Source organism: Nipponia nippon, unplaced genomic scaffold (assembly GCF_047370975.1).
Source record: "Nipponia nippon isolate SJK-2023a ecotype South Korea unplaced genomic scaffold, ASM4737097v1 scaffold_1, whole genome shotgun sequence".
Classification (NCBI taxonomy): Eukaryota; Metazoa; Chordata; class Aves; order Pelecaniformes; family Threskiornithidae; genus Nipponia; species Nipponia nippon.
The window spans coordinates 142552584-142569377 of NW_028262290.1; the positions used below are offsets into that span (position 1 = coordinate 142552584).

The window sequence follows — 16794 nt, forward strand, 5'->3', positions numbered from 1 at the left end:
GAAAGCTCAGCTTCACTTAACCATTAGATACACCATATAAGAATTGTAGAACTCTAAAGCAAATGCCAAACAATATTTATTTGTCTGTTATTTTTTTTCTGACAGAATTAATGACAATTCTTCAGGATTAGTGAATGGACACCTGCCGTGCTTTTTCAGGTGGTAATCATTTTTCAAAACTGAATACACTATCTGAAGATGTTTGATATGAATATTTACACTATTAACACACCTGCTAATAGAGAAATGGATGGTTAAAGTACCACACATCTGCAGCAACCAACATACAAATTAAGCAAGAGTGACATCCAGTGGTTAATTATAGCATGTCAAATGTTTTAACATACAAAATTCACAGATACCAGAACTGGAAATCTGAATTCAATTTTTCCATCTGCTCAATCAGTCCATACATGTCTCTGAACATCTTAGTCATTTAAATACAATCAGTAATTCAGAATCCATGTAATGTTTCACATACATATTTACTAGTTCCTCCTTTTTTGTTTCCACATAAAGAGTTAGAAAAACCTTGGGGGAGTTTAGCAGCAGGAAACACATGCAACAGGTCACCTTTACTGGAAAACTATGTTAGACCTTTTGTAAAACTAATCAATTCCCCATATTAGCATGTCCAGGAAGACTAAAAGCTCCCATTCTTGGGCATCATTCTGTAAAACTACTTTACTGGAGACCCCGGTGTCTTAATTATGTAATAGTCTCACTTCACACTGGCGTTGCAAAATACAAACCCACCAAATCAATAAAAAGCTGGTATAGGATTCAGAAAATATATTTCTTCCCTATAATTAAAAAAATACATTAAATATCTTCCGATTTCTAGACACTTTGAAGGAAATGAGTTTTTCTTCAAAATTCAGAAAGTCTGAAATTACAAAAATTGTAAAAAAGTGGCTGTTAAACTGAAGAAGTTCAAGACAATCTATTTAGTATATTTTCATGAAAAGTTATATCTTAAGTACATGGAACCAGACTCTTAAAGTCCATACATAGGATACAAATAATGAACTGAAACAATGCACCAAGAGTCCTAGGATTTCTAGGGTAGGGATGGATTCAGGTGAGCCAGCTACGTTACTGATGTGGGGATTAATGCACCTAAGTATTCTCTGTGTTCAGGGAAAAGATGAGTGCTGGCTTCTTAAACACTGAAACCCCACAGCTTAAAAACTCCCAGAAGGAATACTGATGCTTCTGCAAAGCAAGGTTGCACCCAAGATCTGAGCCGATAATATGTAAGAAGTCAGTAAAACAGATTTAATACTGCATTTCTACAAATTTTCCTCCTTCTAATTCATTAAAAAAAAAAAAAAAAAGTTTCTTTTGTGGAAAAGGAGTCCCCAAACTGAGGAAACAGATAGCAAAAGAATTCCTGCTGAGAATCAGTGGGTTTAAAGCCAGTAATATCTCAGGCTCCAGTGTAATAATACAGTCTGAATCCTCCTGAAATAAGCTGGACCCCACTCTGACAAGACCTTTAAATCCTCTGAGTGTCAGAAGATTAAGCTTGACACCTTTGGAGTTCTGGCATAAGATGACTCTCAACTAGCCCTCTATTTTTGGAATTAGATGTTACAGTACTGACTGACGACTTAGCTACTAAAACTGAAGTTAGGCACAAATCTCCCTCTTTACAGGAATCAAGGTTTATTTGTTGGCATGTCAGCCACAGGGGCCTACTCAGTTCTACTGCAGAGCAAGTTGGCAGATCTTACATAAAACCTAAAATAGTTCTATACAACTTCAGGGCTTATCAGCACAGGGCTAAAGAGTTATCAACGTTTGCACTAGGAGAGATTTGGTAGACCAATCTGCCAGCAGAACAGGTGCATGCATCTTCCTCAGGGAAAAGAAAAGGGAATGACATGTTATTTAAAATTGTTTTCTCCTTTTTTGCAAGCCACAGATGTACGATATTTCTCTGGCTTGAAGGTCAGCACTAAACAGTGTGCAGCTGCATAAATTCTTTAAAAAAAAAACAACCCTCAAACAAGAACAATGAATAACAGGTACTTGAGTATAGAAATTATTTCAGATCAAGAAATAAGGTCCACATTTTGTTCACATGAGTAGTACTGAAGGACAAAAGGAACAGAGCTAGCTGAAGCTGGAACTCCACTGCCCAGAAACCTGAGCTCTAAAACTTCAGTGACACAAGGAAGCATATTGTGCTGTCCCAATAAACATGGCTTTCCAGGTGTTTCATTAGGGAATAAGCACTGATCACCTCCCATGGAAGCACTGACTTACCTATTTTACCTGCTCATCAACTATTTCCCTCCTTTTGAAGGATATTAGCCAATTAAAGAAGTAACCCAGTAGAAAAAAAGTTTTACAAGTCCTCCAAGATCTAAAAAACATTTAATTTTTGCAGTATTACTTTACTTGAAAATAAGTCAGTTACTCTTAGTATCTTAGAGCAAAAAAGTATCATCTTACATTTAGAATATTTTGTTGAATTGGCAAAGACAGCTAATCATGTAGATACTGTCTACCAGGAGATCCTAGAGCAAACTCTGAAGCACGGATACCAAGTGCCGTAGGAAATTGTTGCTCACTTATTACCCATCCGGTCCCTTTTTGCTGTACCGTGACCTTGCCTTGAAAGAAATTATTTGTTCTGTTATTACAAGAAGCAAGTATTTATTTGGCCATTGAAATATCTCATGTCCAATCTTAATAAGGAAGTATAAAATGTAGAAATGTAAAGCAATAGCTTACTTAAAGAACATATCTGAGATGCCACCACTAATAACATCACTTCAGTGTCATTCCAGCATCATTTCTACGGTCACACTGCCTGTCACTGAACACCTTTTTTTTGGTTCTCTCTCAAACAAATAAAACAAAGTGACCAAAATTGCTTCCAAATGAAGAGATTCTTAGTACACTGGAGAGTAAAAATTGTAGGTAGGTAGGGAAGACCAGCACCCAAAGTTAGTAAAGGAAACAAAAATATATATGTATATATATTTACCTCCTGGAACGCCTTCTGCAGTAACAGCAGTAACAGCAACAGACTGCTATGGACACCAGAATGAGTCCAGCTACTACAGCTATGGCAATAATTAAAGCCTCAAAGTTTACTGAAAAATATGAATATATTCAACTTGTTAGACTCCAGCATTAACATTTGTTTTTCTGATAATTCTCCCCCTCCTTCCCAAGCATTTTTTTCACCTCTATGAAGAAAAAAAAAAAATATCAAAACCACAACTCTGCACAACTACCCCAGTTAAAACTGAAAAAACTTTGCCAGTATGCATAATCTACACTGAACAGACATTAAGTAAAATTGCTCTTTACATACACCAAATTATTAAAAGTCATCCTATAATACTTCATAGGATATATATCTACTGGTGTGATTCCACAGTTCTGCCTCCCAATGACAACCTTAGCCAATGTACAGCATGAACACATAAGTCATATAGGTGCAGCATCAGTGTAGACGCATTACATGCAGCAGTTAAAGAAAGAGTAAAATGAAATAAGATGACAATGTCAGAGGATTTGAAGGAGCCAATATAAAACTCTCCATAAAACTTCCTAAGTCATCTTCTATGTCCAGAGAGAGTCATCTTCTACATCCACAGAGTGGTTAACAAATGGGTGGTGGTGTATTATTTTAACTGCATACACTGTAACAACTGTAGCTGAATCAGAAACCTGATGTCCTGGAAAAGAGTGAGGCCCAAGAAGAAAGCAAACAGGGATGATACAAGCAACACTATAGACACAACTTTTGAGGAGTTATTTAAAGCACCTAAAAAAGGACAAAAGGAAATCAGTCAGGGAAGTTGTATCAGAGAGAATAAAAACTAAACACCCCTCCCCACACTGTCTATTTTAAAGCTAAAGGGAAGCTGTCTCTTCTCCCCTCTCCCCCATAAATCCCTCTGAACTCTGCTAGATTCAGCAGCTGCATGCTGCTGCAGTAATACAAAGTAGCTGCACATGCACTTTTTACTGCTTCAAGGTACTAGTGATAAGGCAGTCAAATTTAGCAAGCGAAGTTCAGAAGGTCTGTCCTCTCTGATCACATGCATAAGCCAAAGAGTCTTACTTCTCTACAGATCTCACCAACTCACATTTGGCCAAGGAATATCCTTCACAGATATTGCCAAAGATTAGGTCCCAGCAAATATTTTTGCTTGTGTGTTATAATTTACTGGCTACAGTTTATAATACAGATTAATACGTAGTTTCTACTTACAATACACAAGTAAATCCTGAGCACATAAATTTTTCAAGTAATAGATTTCACCCTACCCCGTTTCTCATTCTGTAACTCCCCTACAAGTTACAGGCAATGAAATATACTTCATTCAGTGAAGTAAAAACAAAAAATGGTTTTAATCTCCATTTATTTTTTTAAAGTATACTATTTATTTTTAAATGCCATTTAACTGAAGCAAAAAATATATTTCGAACCTATTAACAAAGTGCAGAAAAAGATGGTCAGTTTTCAGCCTGCATTCCTGTCTCCAGTATTTCATTTGCTTATTATTAATGAAAAACAATACAATTAAGCTACTTCATATTATGTTGCTTCTATACTGTTCTTTTTTTTCTTCACTGCTGGTTAATAATCTGTCAACATGTCTTATCCCATAAAAATTGGAACTGGAAGCCAGTCATTTGTTTTTGACTTTTTGAGAGCTGCAATATTCAGCTTCATTTTCAGAAACACTGAGCCAACACTCATCTCCTCATTTTATTTGCAAAAAGGAAAAATACCACCACTCTTACAAGGTAATTAGTTTTCCTGCTGTGCCCAAAGGGGACAGTCTCAATAAGACTATATATCCCCATGGCATGTTGTTGCATATAATTTGTAAAAAATCTATTAAGGAAATGCATATCTGGGGTTTTTTGTTGTTTTGGGTTTTTTTTTTTCTTTTTCCACTTTTATCATTTTTGCTGAGCATGTGCTCCATTCTCTGTTTAAGCTGCATTCAATCTAGAAATACAAATGGCACCCAAGCTAGAAGCCATTTCTATACCAGGAGTAAACTGCCAAGAACACCCTTAGTATCAGGAGATACCAGTCATCCCTGCTTTGCAAAAGGACACAGCACAAATGCATTTCCATACTGGGTGTGGCTGGGACAGTTAACTCTCTTCACAGCAGTTGGTATGATGCCATGTTTTCGATTTCTGGCTAAAACAGGGCTGATAATAGACCAATGTTTTGGCTGTTGCTGAATAGGCTTGAAAAGCATCAAGATTTTATCTTTTCCCACACACACACACTCTGTTCCCCCCAGTGAGTAGGGCTGGAGGTAGGCAAGAGATCAGAGAGGTCAGGAGGGGACACTGCCAGAACACCTGACCCAAACTGGCCAAAGGGATATGCCACACCATATACTGCCACGATCAGCAATAAAACCTGAAGTAAAGGAAAAGAAGTGGAGGGGGTATCTGGCTTCCAAGGTGACTACTGTCTGGGGACTGGCTGGGCACTAGTCTCCCTGTGGGAGGTGGCAAGTGATTTGCTTTGCTTGGTTCCCCCCCCATTTTTCTTTCACCTATTAAGCTACCTTTATCTCAATCTATGATTTTTCTTCCTTTTGTTCTTCCTATTTTCTTCCTCCATCCCACTGGGGCCAGGGGAGGGAGCAAGCAAGCAGCAGTGTGGATACTTAGCTGTTGGCAGGAGTCAACCTACCACACTTCCAGAAAAAAAGTCTGCTTAACAGTTCACACTAACAGCATTTACTATAATAGTGAAAGCCCAATTTCCTTATAATGTGTGCCTTATCAGTGAAATGATACACCTTCTGTAGCTCTAAAAAACTCCAAAAGTCTAAGCATAAATGCTTTCTCACAAAACAAAGCACAGAGCCCTTCTGCTAAGAACAAAGAATTGGTAAATTTCTCCTGTATCGTGCAATCTAGTCCCTCTGTTTGCAGGGATTATATGAAGTGGTAGCGTTCAGAAACTTGCATGCTCCGTTTTAATAGCAATCTTCTACCTTTGCTACTCTAATTTAAAGACTACTCCATAATTGCACTGCTCTAAGTGTGATAACTGTCTTCTAATTTAGAGTTAACATAGTCACTGATAGTTTATCCCCACTTGTTTTTGTCCTTTAGCCTCCTGGTGTTCATGAGTAAATGCATAGAAAGCAGCAAGCCTTTGCTTTACTGGACTGAAGATGTACTCTTATTTCATATGACAAGCTTTTCAATGTCTTATTTGTTCTGTTCCAGTCTATTTTGAATTTAGATCTATATACACAGTATTGCAAAAAAAGTTCCAAAGATTTCACCCAATGGCAGCAAATGCACTGCACTGTATTTCGTAATACAAAATGCAAAGCAAAAGGAAATCCAAGAACAATGAAATGATGCAGCACTACAATCTACAATGGCACTCTACAGCTTCCTGTTCAACCTTAACTGCATTGCTTTCAGCACCTACAGACCACACTTTTTTCAGTTGTTTAAGCAAAAACAGCATTCAAGAATTTTTGGGTGGTTCTGTTCCTGTGGTATTGGTTCACTGCTGCCACTGGAATATACTGTAAAAATTATGGGTCCAGGCATATCATCCAACATTTTAAGAAATTTTAAAAAGGTAAGAATGGTTGCCTGTTATCAACAGGGAATGACCTTAGTTCTTTGTGCCTCAAAAGTATGATTTAAGAAACAGGTGAATCCTGACTACATACATAAAATACTCAGAACATTCCAACATCGCTGGTTCCCAGTCTAGACTTCAACATCAACAGAACTTCACTACATAGTAAATGTTTTAAAGCCATTGGATCAGCATAACTGTACTGGCTGTTCACAAAGAACCCTTAACAATGACTGTTTTGTAAGTCCAGAAGATCAGGGATCATGGTTCCAAATCATAAAAACTGCCTCCTCCTTCCCCACCCCTCCAAATAAATCATCAGGAAACAGCTCTAGTAAGCAGTAGTCTTACTTTAATCTAATCATACTCATAAATAATTCTCTACATCAAAAGTAAAATTAGTACCTACTCCAGCAAACTCCCCATCGAGCATTTGAGAGTGAACATAATGAAGATGGTGGAAGAATGCTTCTTACAGGGTAATCAATACAAGTGTTGTTGGTATAACACCAAAGGCACTGTGCAAAAGAAACAAATAAAAGTTACTGATCTTCAAAAACAGTTGACAGTTGTGAATAATTACATTTTGTACTTACAGGTAACAAATATTGACACTAGCCTGAAGATATTTGGTAACATATTGAGGTATCCTGTATACTGGAGGGTAAAATGGCTTTGGGTTTAGAATTACTGAAATTAACAAGAATATAAAACCAGAAAGCCAATTGTTCAGAATTTTAAAACACCTGTATCTTTGATAAATACATATACATTTATAATCTTATTTCAGCCCTATGTTTGACTATCAACAGAAAGAAAAAAAAAAAATAAAGAACCCTTACAATTCTACAGGAGGTTTTGCTGCAAGGTAATAAAAGATACAGCCTTATCCAATCTGTGTTGCAAAGTACATTGGGTACCTTAATTGTACACACTTACACATCTCGATATTTTTAAAATTTAATATTTCTTACATGTATTATAGTTACAATACCAGCACAACATTTCTGGTTTTCATGTCACCACTAAGCATCAAGTTTAAGTTTTGTTTTTCATCTGTTAAAATACATACTCATTCAAAATTCCTTTACCACACAACTGAACCAGTGAAGAAGTTTTGGGTGACAGTAAAAGGAATCCCTGACAGAACAGGGTTTTTTAGGATTCATTCTAGAAAGAGTTCATCCAGGAACTATGCTTTACATAACAGTACTATCAAGAACATCTCTGTCATACACCCTCAATTGCACAAAGTCTGTTATCTTGCTCTAAAGGGTTAGAAAACATTAAATACAAAGGAAACTGCTTGTAGTAGATTCTGCTGTCTTGAAAAAAAGTGAAGAAAGAGACAGGAAAAATGTATTCATATTTTGTAGTTGGTAGGCTGTACAAGTCAAGCATACCCCATAAAGACACATCAACAAAAATAATAAAGACGGCAGAATAATCTTTGCAAAAAAACTGCCCTCCTAAGTTTTAATTTTAATCAAGGATGTTAGATGATAGCATGCTTATTTTTGTTGGATCAAGTATTTAATAGGAATTAACAGTTCAAAAATAATGCATAATGGGGGGCATACTAAAAGTCATTGTTAAACTTGTTTGAATGTAATGTTGACCCTGTTTTGAGTGGGAGGCTGGAACAGATGACTCGTGAGGTCTCTTCTAACCTGGATGACTCCGCACTGTTGGTGACAACGAGGAACACAGAAAGGTCAACTGTACCGCTCTGATGCAGAGTACTGCACTAACTTTTAAAAATGTGGGTAGCCCAAAAGGCAATACCTGATACAGCTACTGACTGGTGCAAAGGCTGAAGTAAGAGAAAAATATTTCAATTGACTCATTCCCAATGCTAAAAATTGATCTAATTGTCAAAATAAAGTCAGAAAAAAGAAAAAAGCCTAAACACCCAAGGGTGAAACATTTCCTTAAGTTTAATCCTCATGGATATAACCTAAAAATGAAGACTGAAAAGATTTTATTTTATTTAGAGGTAAATCATATATCCTTTGCAGAGTATGCTAGGAACCACATTCACACTCTGATCGATGTTGCTGACTTTATTTTAGTAGAGTCTCACATAGATAATGAAGTGCAACATCATTAATTCAGTCCACACTCACTTTAAGGACATATTTTCAGTATTAAAAGAGATAAGACAGTAACTATGAACATAAAATTAATGCTTCCTCCTCTACAATCAGATAGATGTACGCAAGTGACTATTATCCCCACCTTTCCCTCAAAAAAAAATTGGCTATATGTATTGATCATATAATTTCCTATAGCTGTTGTTAGCTCCTTTTTTTAATGCCTAGCTTGCCTAAAACCCATTTACCACAAGAATTTAGATTCCATACATCTGTTATTAGGACAAAGATGAGAATGACAAAAATAAATAGCTGAGGAGAAAAGCATGTTGGTAGACTACTCGGAAGTTAAAAGTGAGACTATGGAAAATTTTCCAGAATGCTGAAGCTCTACACATGCACACAGATTTTGAAGTGCAGTCCTGTCTCACTAGTGCTTGCGTTACATATTTTGTCTTACACAGTGTCATATGGAGTTAGAAACATGAAGAGAAAACTCTCTCAAGATGTTAATGAATAGATATTTACACATTATCTGGTAACAGATAAAGTTCTCAAATTTTAATACACCTGGTAATCTGCTAGTCATAGCAGTAGATATTTCTTTGAAGTAAATAAATTGAGTTTCAGGATTCAACAGCTCTAATCAAAACCCTTGTGTTATTTTTTAATGTACCATATTGTAAGGAATAAGATGAAATGCAACAGCGTATCTATAAAATTACCACTCAGAACTCATTGATAAAAACACAAGAAAATAAGTATTCATTAACTCTAAAGACCAACCCAAAAGACCAACCCAATTATAATTAGGATACACAAAATTTGAGCATTTTGAATTATAATTTTATTTAACTGAACTAAATTACTACATTTTACCGTTTGTTTGGAATTTTTTTTACCTATTCACCAAATGTTTAATTTTCATTTTTATCTGCTGCTGCTATCTATATTATCACCAATATGAAAACCTGATTTTTTTTTTCCTACTGAAGCAATTAAACAAAGTAATTTCAGCAATCCTTTGCTTTTGTATTGCTCACACAAATGCTAATGGCTTTGCTCTGTAGCCTTTTTTTTTTTTTTTTAATGTATGTGCGAATTGTCTGAATCAAGTCTAAACTCCTTTCTTCAAGGTTAACACTGATGCTACTGAAGCAGTTGCCCTGAATCATCCATCATTCTGTCACCAAAACAAGCCTGGACACTGTCATTGGTTTGGCAGATTCTAAAAATAATGTATCTATAACTCAGTTAGTGTCTTCAGTACACAAACACAGTTAAAGGATTTATTTCTCTCACAAGGCAAACACATAGCTCTCAAGTTAATAAAGGCTGTGCTCATGTATCTGCAGCAGTGCTTATTTGAAGTGACAGTCACACCAGTGGTAGTGCTGAACATTTAATCTTTAATGACTCACATTTTCCATTTCCTACTTTATACTTTTGAAGATGAAGAGTTCTTTACACAATGCCCTGCTTATGATGACAAACATGCACGTCTGACAACAAACAATAACCACATCAATACAAGGCAATTAATATTTTTTCCGTTAAAAAAGCCAAAAGAGACACAAGCATAAAACAGTTAATTTTAGATATTTCTCAATTTCCCCTACTGAAAAAATTTTGCAGTGACTTATGTAACTTAGACTCATGAAATATTTCTTTTCAGTGACATCTTAAGTTAGAATTAGAAACAATCTCTCACTTTAAATATGAGAGTTTCTTCTACTCTGCCGGGACAGACAACTTCTGCATACTTACCACAATGCTTATTGTGGAGCTAAAAAGGTCTTGAGAAAAGGACAGAGAAACAAATTCTATTGTTTTAAGTGTCTGCCTTATTGCAATCTCATTAGAAATCTAAACACTTTCCTACCAGAACAGAGACCTAGCCTGGCAGTCTTAAGCACTTACAGTCTGATGTAGTCAGTGGAGAGGCCAACATGTCTGAACATCTACAAAGCACCAATCCAGTCTGCCTCCATTAAATGCATTGCTTGGGGCATCTCCAGAGAAAGGCATTTCTAGTTTATTTACATTCATTTCCCAGTTCTGCTATTCAGCATACAAGAGATACAAGGCATTTTAGCCACATAAGATTCAGTTTATCTAGCCCTTGTACAAGATGGAAATTTAACTAAGTGCTGCTTGCAAAACGAAGATGAGTCTGAACCGGCAGCAACATCAACTTGCTCAGGTGCGCTGTGAAAGCACTGGGCACACACTGAAACTGGGAGCCTGGATTCTACACTGTCCATCCTCTCCAGACAAAACAGAGAAATACCCGAGTGACCGAATCATGGAGCAACCCTAACAAAGTGAAAGCACACCGGCATCCAGTGTGACAGAGGGGAAGCAGCACATCAGTTTACTATTTAAATAAGAACAGAGACTTCCTTTTATTAAGGGTAGTTTGACTAGATTCACCATTAAAAACAATACAACCCCCCCACCAAACAGCCAAACCAACCCCAACAATCTGACTTCATATTAAGGGGCAGGGGGGGAATCATCAAATTCTCAGTCAAAAAGGATGTTAAAAATCTTACCGAAACATTTTTTAGACATTCTTCACAGGACCTCTGGGAAAACTCTGAACATGCTAGGAAAAAACAAACACACACAGACGTTATATTTATTTTTCCTCAGTAATGTCAAGCACTTAACACAATATTTAGCTTTTTGTTTTTTCTACTTCTAGATACAAGCAACAATTTTGATTGAAGCAATGAAAGCTCAGTATTTCCATTCCAGGACAACTGTGGCAAACAGAGATACAAAGTATTTAAGTTTGACCTCTGACCTAGTTAGGGAAACAATTTACACTTACTTGTAACTTTAATTTGCTTTCTCTAAGGACAACATGGGAGAAAAAAAAAACCAAGAGCTTCCCTGTATCTCTGCTGAAGTTCTAAGACTTTTATACTTCAATTTAGAGAACATTCCAAGTTTCACAGCTTTGGAAACCTAGCAAAGGCTGACCCTCACCTAGGGTTGGTCTCCATTCCATAGATATTAACCTTTTTCTAGGGAAATTTTTTTTTTTAAAAATAAAGCTCCCCAAATAGCATGATTTTAAATAACAATTAAAAATCTTCCCAAACATAGGACACAGAGTTATTTTGTAAGAGGTCAACAGGGAACTCTGACTGAAGTTTGAAAAATCCAAGTGATGTAGAAGAAGTTAATTCATATTTTCTTTGGATTTTAAAAAAATCTTCTAGCCTAAAAAAGAAAATATTTTGTGGTGTTCACATTCCCAGAGGATTCCAGCCAAAGGCTATGACTTTCATTTAGAAGTACTGCATGCTTATCATCTTAAGACTGGTCTTTATGCACAACATAGACATAATTTGCCACCCACAGGACCACATACATGCCATAGTCTTGACCCAGATGAACTACTTGCCAGATGAGAGGGAGTTCCTTCTCCTGGTCTGAACCTGAATTTTCTTCCAATTATTTTAGTTTCTATGATAATTTTTAGTATTATTTAATGAAACTAACTTTTGATGCCCTTAATAACATGCTTTAACTTGGTCAGCCTTGAATTGGTCAGGCAGTTGGACTAGATGATCATTGTAGGTCCTTTCCAACTGGAACAGTCTATTCTGTTCTAAGTTATTTCCACTTATATCATAAATATGAGGGGAAAATATCTCCAAATCAGGAATCTAATTCTACTTTTAATGAATAACAGTGCATTAGTCACAAGCAGTTATCTATTTGAGCTAAATTCTTGGAATGTTTGGGATAACTACGTATTTCAGTATTTTCATAATTCAATAAGAAATTCTGGTACTAATTTTTAACACAAAATGCATTTTAATGCATTTTTATGTACCAGTATATTTAGCTTTAATTAATATATCTGTTTAGAAAAAACACTTACTAGTTTATCCAGTACCAATTAACTGAGAAACAGCCTAAGCGTTAAGGCCCATATACCAATTCATGGAAAAAAACATGAAAAGCAGATTCAGAAATAGGTCTCAGTTTAAACTCAGAAATTTTCAAATGGGATTATTCCACATGGAGTACCACCATGCTTATTGTAACAATACTTCATTACATTTTCAATTTAAGATTTAAAACACCTAAACAAATGGGCTGTCTGAACATGAATTAACAAGGTATGGTCAGATGCATGCAAGTACACCAAGGACTTCTAAAAACATGGTTTAGGTTACATTTTCAGTAACTGAATTGTCTACAACAAAACGAAGAAATGTAACATTCCTTAGATTCTTACCAAAGGAGGTAATCTCACAAGCTTTTCATGCTCTTTATCTTCTTTAACTGCCTTCCTACTGACATATTATAGCAGATAACCTATATTGGCATATAACTAGAAGACTGGGGCTTAAATTATATATTAAAAAAAAATAGACTTCTATTATTTACGTTTATTCTAAAGAACAGCATAGAAGAGTCTTAGTGGAAAAATACTTCAAAAGATATCATCACAACATACATCTCAAAAATCAAAACATCTTCATGTACTGCTGATACAAAATGTAACATTACCATGAGTGATTTAAAAGAAGTTTTTCCATTCTGCTTTATATATTTCTCTGGGTCACGTAACTGACAAAGATATATAACTTTCCCACCAGTTATGGTGTTCTCCACAAGAGCAGAAGATAGAACAAAACACCTCCCAAACTGAAGAAGAAAAACCCAAACAACCCCTTCAATCCACCTTGCTAAAGCATTATGTGTACCAGCACATTAAATAAAACCAACTTTGTTGGGGTTTTTTTACTGACAGTCTCCCTCTAATATATTAAGAGACTACTGTATTATCTTTATTGGGGGGAAAAAAATGTAAACCATAGCACCACTACCAACAATAATTCACATTGTACTTTAAACAGTATTTATCAAGCATAATAATTCCTTCTATATTGGCATATAACATCAGCATTAATCATCCAACATGTAATAAAATGAGAAATTATTTTTACATACCAAGCCTGGTTTACCAAGCAGTGGAAGCATTACTTTGATAGGTGGTGTAATTTTTACCAAAATAGTTTAGTGTAACACCTTGTACAGAGTGAACTGTAGCTGTATGAAGATTATATTATCACAAGATAAGAAAAAGCTATCACTGTTCATCTACTATTTTTTTATAACTAGAATTCTGCCCACACATACAGGAATTGTACTATAGTTAATTATACACAAATTATCTGTGTATCTGTCTTTCTAGGAGACATAGTCATGGACCAGGGTAACTGCACAAATACAGAACAAAGGCTTTTCCTCCACAAAGTACAGGTAAAACAGCACAGCACTGACAATAAAAATCTATTTTGTTTAAAAAGAGCTTTGCCCTCTCCCCTTTCCAATATGTATTTGTGCATGAAGGTAGCATATGCAGAGATTATTTTTTTAATCTTTTTTTTAGGAAGACAGGGCTCCATACCAGCATACACTGAGGACTGCCATACAGCCTTAAGATCAGTGACTCCTTTTTTGGGGGCACACACAACATGGGACGGACATGACACCTCTTACTATTCCATGGAAAAAAAAACCCAGTGCAACTGCTCAGACAGTCAGAAACCTTTCAAAACCTACACTAAGCTTATTCATAGCTAGTTTATTTTAATGTGTTCTCTGCCCCCATTCTCAGGACAACACTGTTCTTCAACTTAAACAGTTGCTCCCTCCTACTGGTATAAGAGTACTTTCACCAAGTACTCTTATTCCCTCTCAACCTCCCTTCTGCTCCAGCAATTAAAGCCATACTTTTCTAGGTATTTTCTCAAACAGGGAACAATACAACCTTTGTAGCCCTGCTTTGTGCCGGTCCCACTCTGTTGCACGCAGGTGCTGAATTCACAGACTATTTAAACAGGATGGCATACAAGGTCCCGTGGCCTTGCAGAAGTACCATAAAACTGCCATCTCTCTCTTCACAAGAGCCTCACTTCAGTAACTGATAGGCATCTGACAGTCAACAAGTCTACCTCCCCACTTTTTTTTCCAACTATTTCAATTTAAGATTAAAATTATTATACTAGTCATATGGCATAACAACCCATTTTTTTATTTTTCACTGTAATCTGATTTCTAATATTTATTCCTTAAAGGTCACCCACATCTTTCTGTATAATATCATGATCCTTCTCCATATCAATAACCAATTTTGCGTCATGAGCAAATTCCTAAACTCTCATAGCAATAATAGTATGTGAAAAGTTCTTTCCTAGAGAATCCATAAGCAACGCCACCACCATTCAGCCTGATTTTTGGCTCCAACCAAACCCGTCGGTTTCACCTATGGTTCTCAGAACTACTAGAAAGACACTGATTAACCTGCAGTTATCAGCAGGTCTACCTTTTGTTCCTTCCTCCGAGAAATGCTGACAGTCCCCTTTCTCTTCTGCCTCAAGTTAGTTGTCTCACAAAGTTGGATACTTCCTTTTTGAGTATAAACCCTTCCATAAAGGAAATGAAACACCTCAAACTGGACTCTAAAAACACGTGCCAACATGCACTTGAGACACCCTGACTTAATGCAAACCAAGCTGACGCGTACCTTTCTGGTCACATCTGCTAACGGCAACCAAATTTGAGGACGAGCTTCACCAGCTGCTTTCCCAAAGCAGCTACGAGATAAGCGATTCCAACAGAAGAAACTGAACGGCAAGAGCATCTCCTTCCAAGACACATCCCTCATCATCAGTCAGGGCAGAGAAAACCTAGGTGGCTGCTGTCTCCTTGCGGCAAAACTCCCGACACCCCGGCGGCCCCACAAGCCGGCCAGCAGTACAAGCCCTAGTGCCACGGCCCCCTCCCTCGGTCGGAAGCTCGAAGCCAGCCCCCGGGGAGCGGCGGCGAGGGAGCGCAGCCGAGACGGAAGCCGCACAGGCGGCCGCCCTCCCGCCACACGGAGCCAGCCTGCTCCGAGGCAGGGGACGGGCCCTACGGCAAACCCCCGAGCCCCGCCAACTCTCCACAAGGCCCTCGGGGCGAGCGGGGGCCTCTGCCCGCCCCTCCCGCCGTGCTCCCCGCAGCCCCGCTCAGGGGCGAGCGCGGCTCTGAGGAGCGAAACGCCCGGGAAGGCCCCACAGCCCGCACCCACGGGCGAGCCGCTCGGCGGGGAGGAAGGGAACGGCTATGCGCTGCCCCGCGGCTCCCCGCCCCTCCTTACCCTGCACCGGCGCTGGCGGAGCCGTGGCGGGGAGGTGCGCCAGCCCCATCCTGGCGCAGCCCCACACCAGCGCCAAGCCCTGCAGCCACAGCGGCCACCAGTGCAGCCCCGCCATCGCCGCGCTGGGCCGGCCCGGGCCGGGATAGGCCAGGGCCGCGCTCGCTCCAGGAATGGACCGTGCGCAGACGCCAACGGCTCCCAGCGCGGGGCGGGGCTCGGGGCGTGGGGCGGGCGGAGGCGGTGGCCTCCCAGGAGGGCGGGACGCCGAGGAGCCGGGCTTGTAGGCCGGGCTCTCGCCCCCGGAGGCGCCCGGGGCGGGTGCTTCACCTTCCGTGAGCTACCGGTGCGTGCGGCCTGCCCTGGCCCTGGCCCTGGCCCTGGCCCTGGCCCTGGCCGTGGTGTCCGCGTCCCTTGGCCCACCTGTGCGAGCGGCCGAGCTGTGGCTGCAACTCACAGTCATTTGTAGGCTCAGCTCTGTGAGGTGGCAGGCCTTTCTCCTCTCCCTCAAGGCTTATTGTTCTGATTTGACCCTCTTTTTTCCTTCCTTTGCTGTGTGGACTCTTCCGGGCCCTGTGAGGGCAGGGCGATGGCGAGGGCCCCTTGCCCTGTCTCCTGCTTGCCGCTGTTGTTTTTCAGTGAGGATGGCCAGCAGGCTGCCAAAGCCAAGCCAACAAAGGTATCCCTACGTCAGGGCTGGCCAGAGAAGGGAATAAAGAGATGGAGACAAATACAAAAATTTGCCATGACCTTCCTGTTTTAAAAGAGTAATGAGTTGTTGGTTTTTCCATGGTGACCCACCTCTTGGGGCCTTACAGAAGCATGTAGTGCTCTTTGAAGTGCCCAGGGGTACACAAAACACCCAGACAGGGCTGCAAGATACGACACAGGAACGAAAGAAACAGACCCCAAACCCTATGAAATGG

General features: G+C 38.9%; 1 protein-coding gene across 4 annotated transcripts in view; it reads right to left on the reverse strand.

Annotated features, from left to right (window-relative positions):
- PTTG1IP2 (PTTG1IP family member 2) overlaps positions 1–16092 on the reverse strand; it is a 31883-nt gene extending 15791 nt beyond the window's left edge. For 2 of the 4 annotated variants that reach the window (XM_087775398.1, XM_087775390.1), the window contains exons 1-3: positions 15872–16092; positions 11256–11308; positions 7013–7125 (exon numbers count right to left, since the gene is read on the reverse strand). In XM_087775398.1, coding sequence (XP_087631524.1) covers positions 7013–7125; positions 11256–11308; positions 15872–15986 — 281 coding nt within the window. In that variant the 5' untranslated portion in view covers positions 15987–16092. Of the gene's footprint in view, positions 1–2998; positions 3108–7012; positions 7126–11255; positions 11309–15871 lie in introns of all 4 variants that reach the window. The other 2 variants (XM_087775380.1, XM_087775376.1) reach the window with 2 other exon arrangements.
- Positions 16093–16794: the final 702 nt, after the last annotated feature.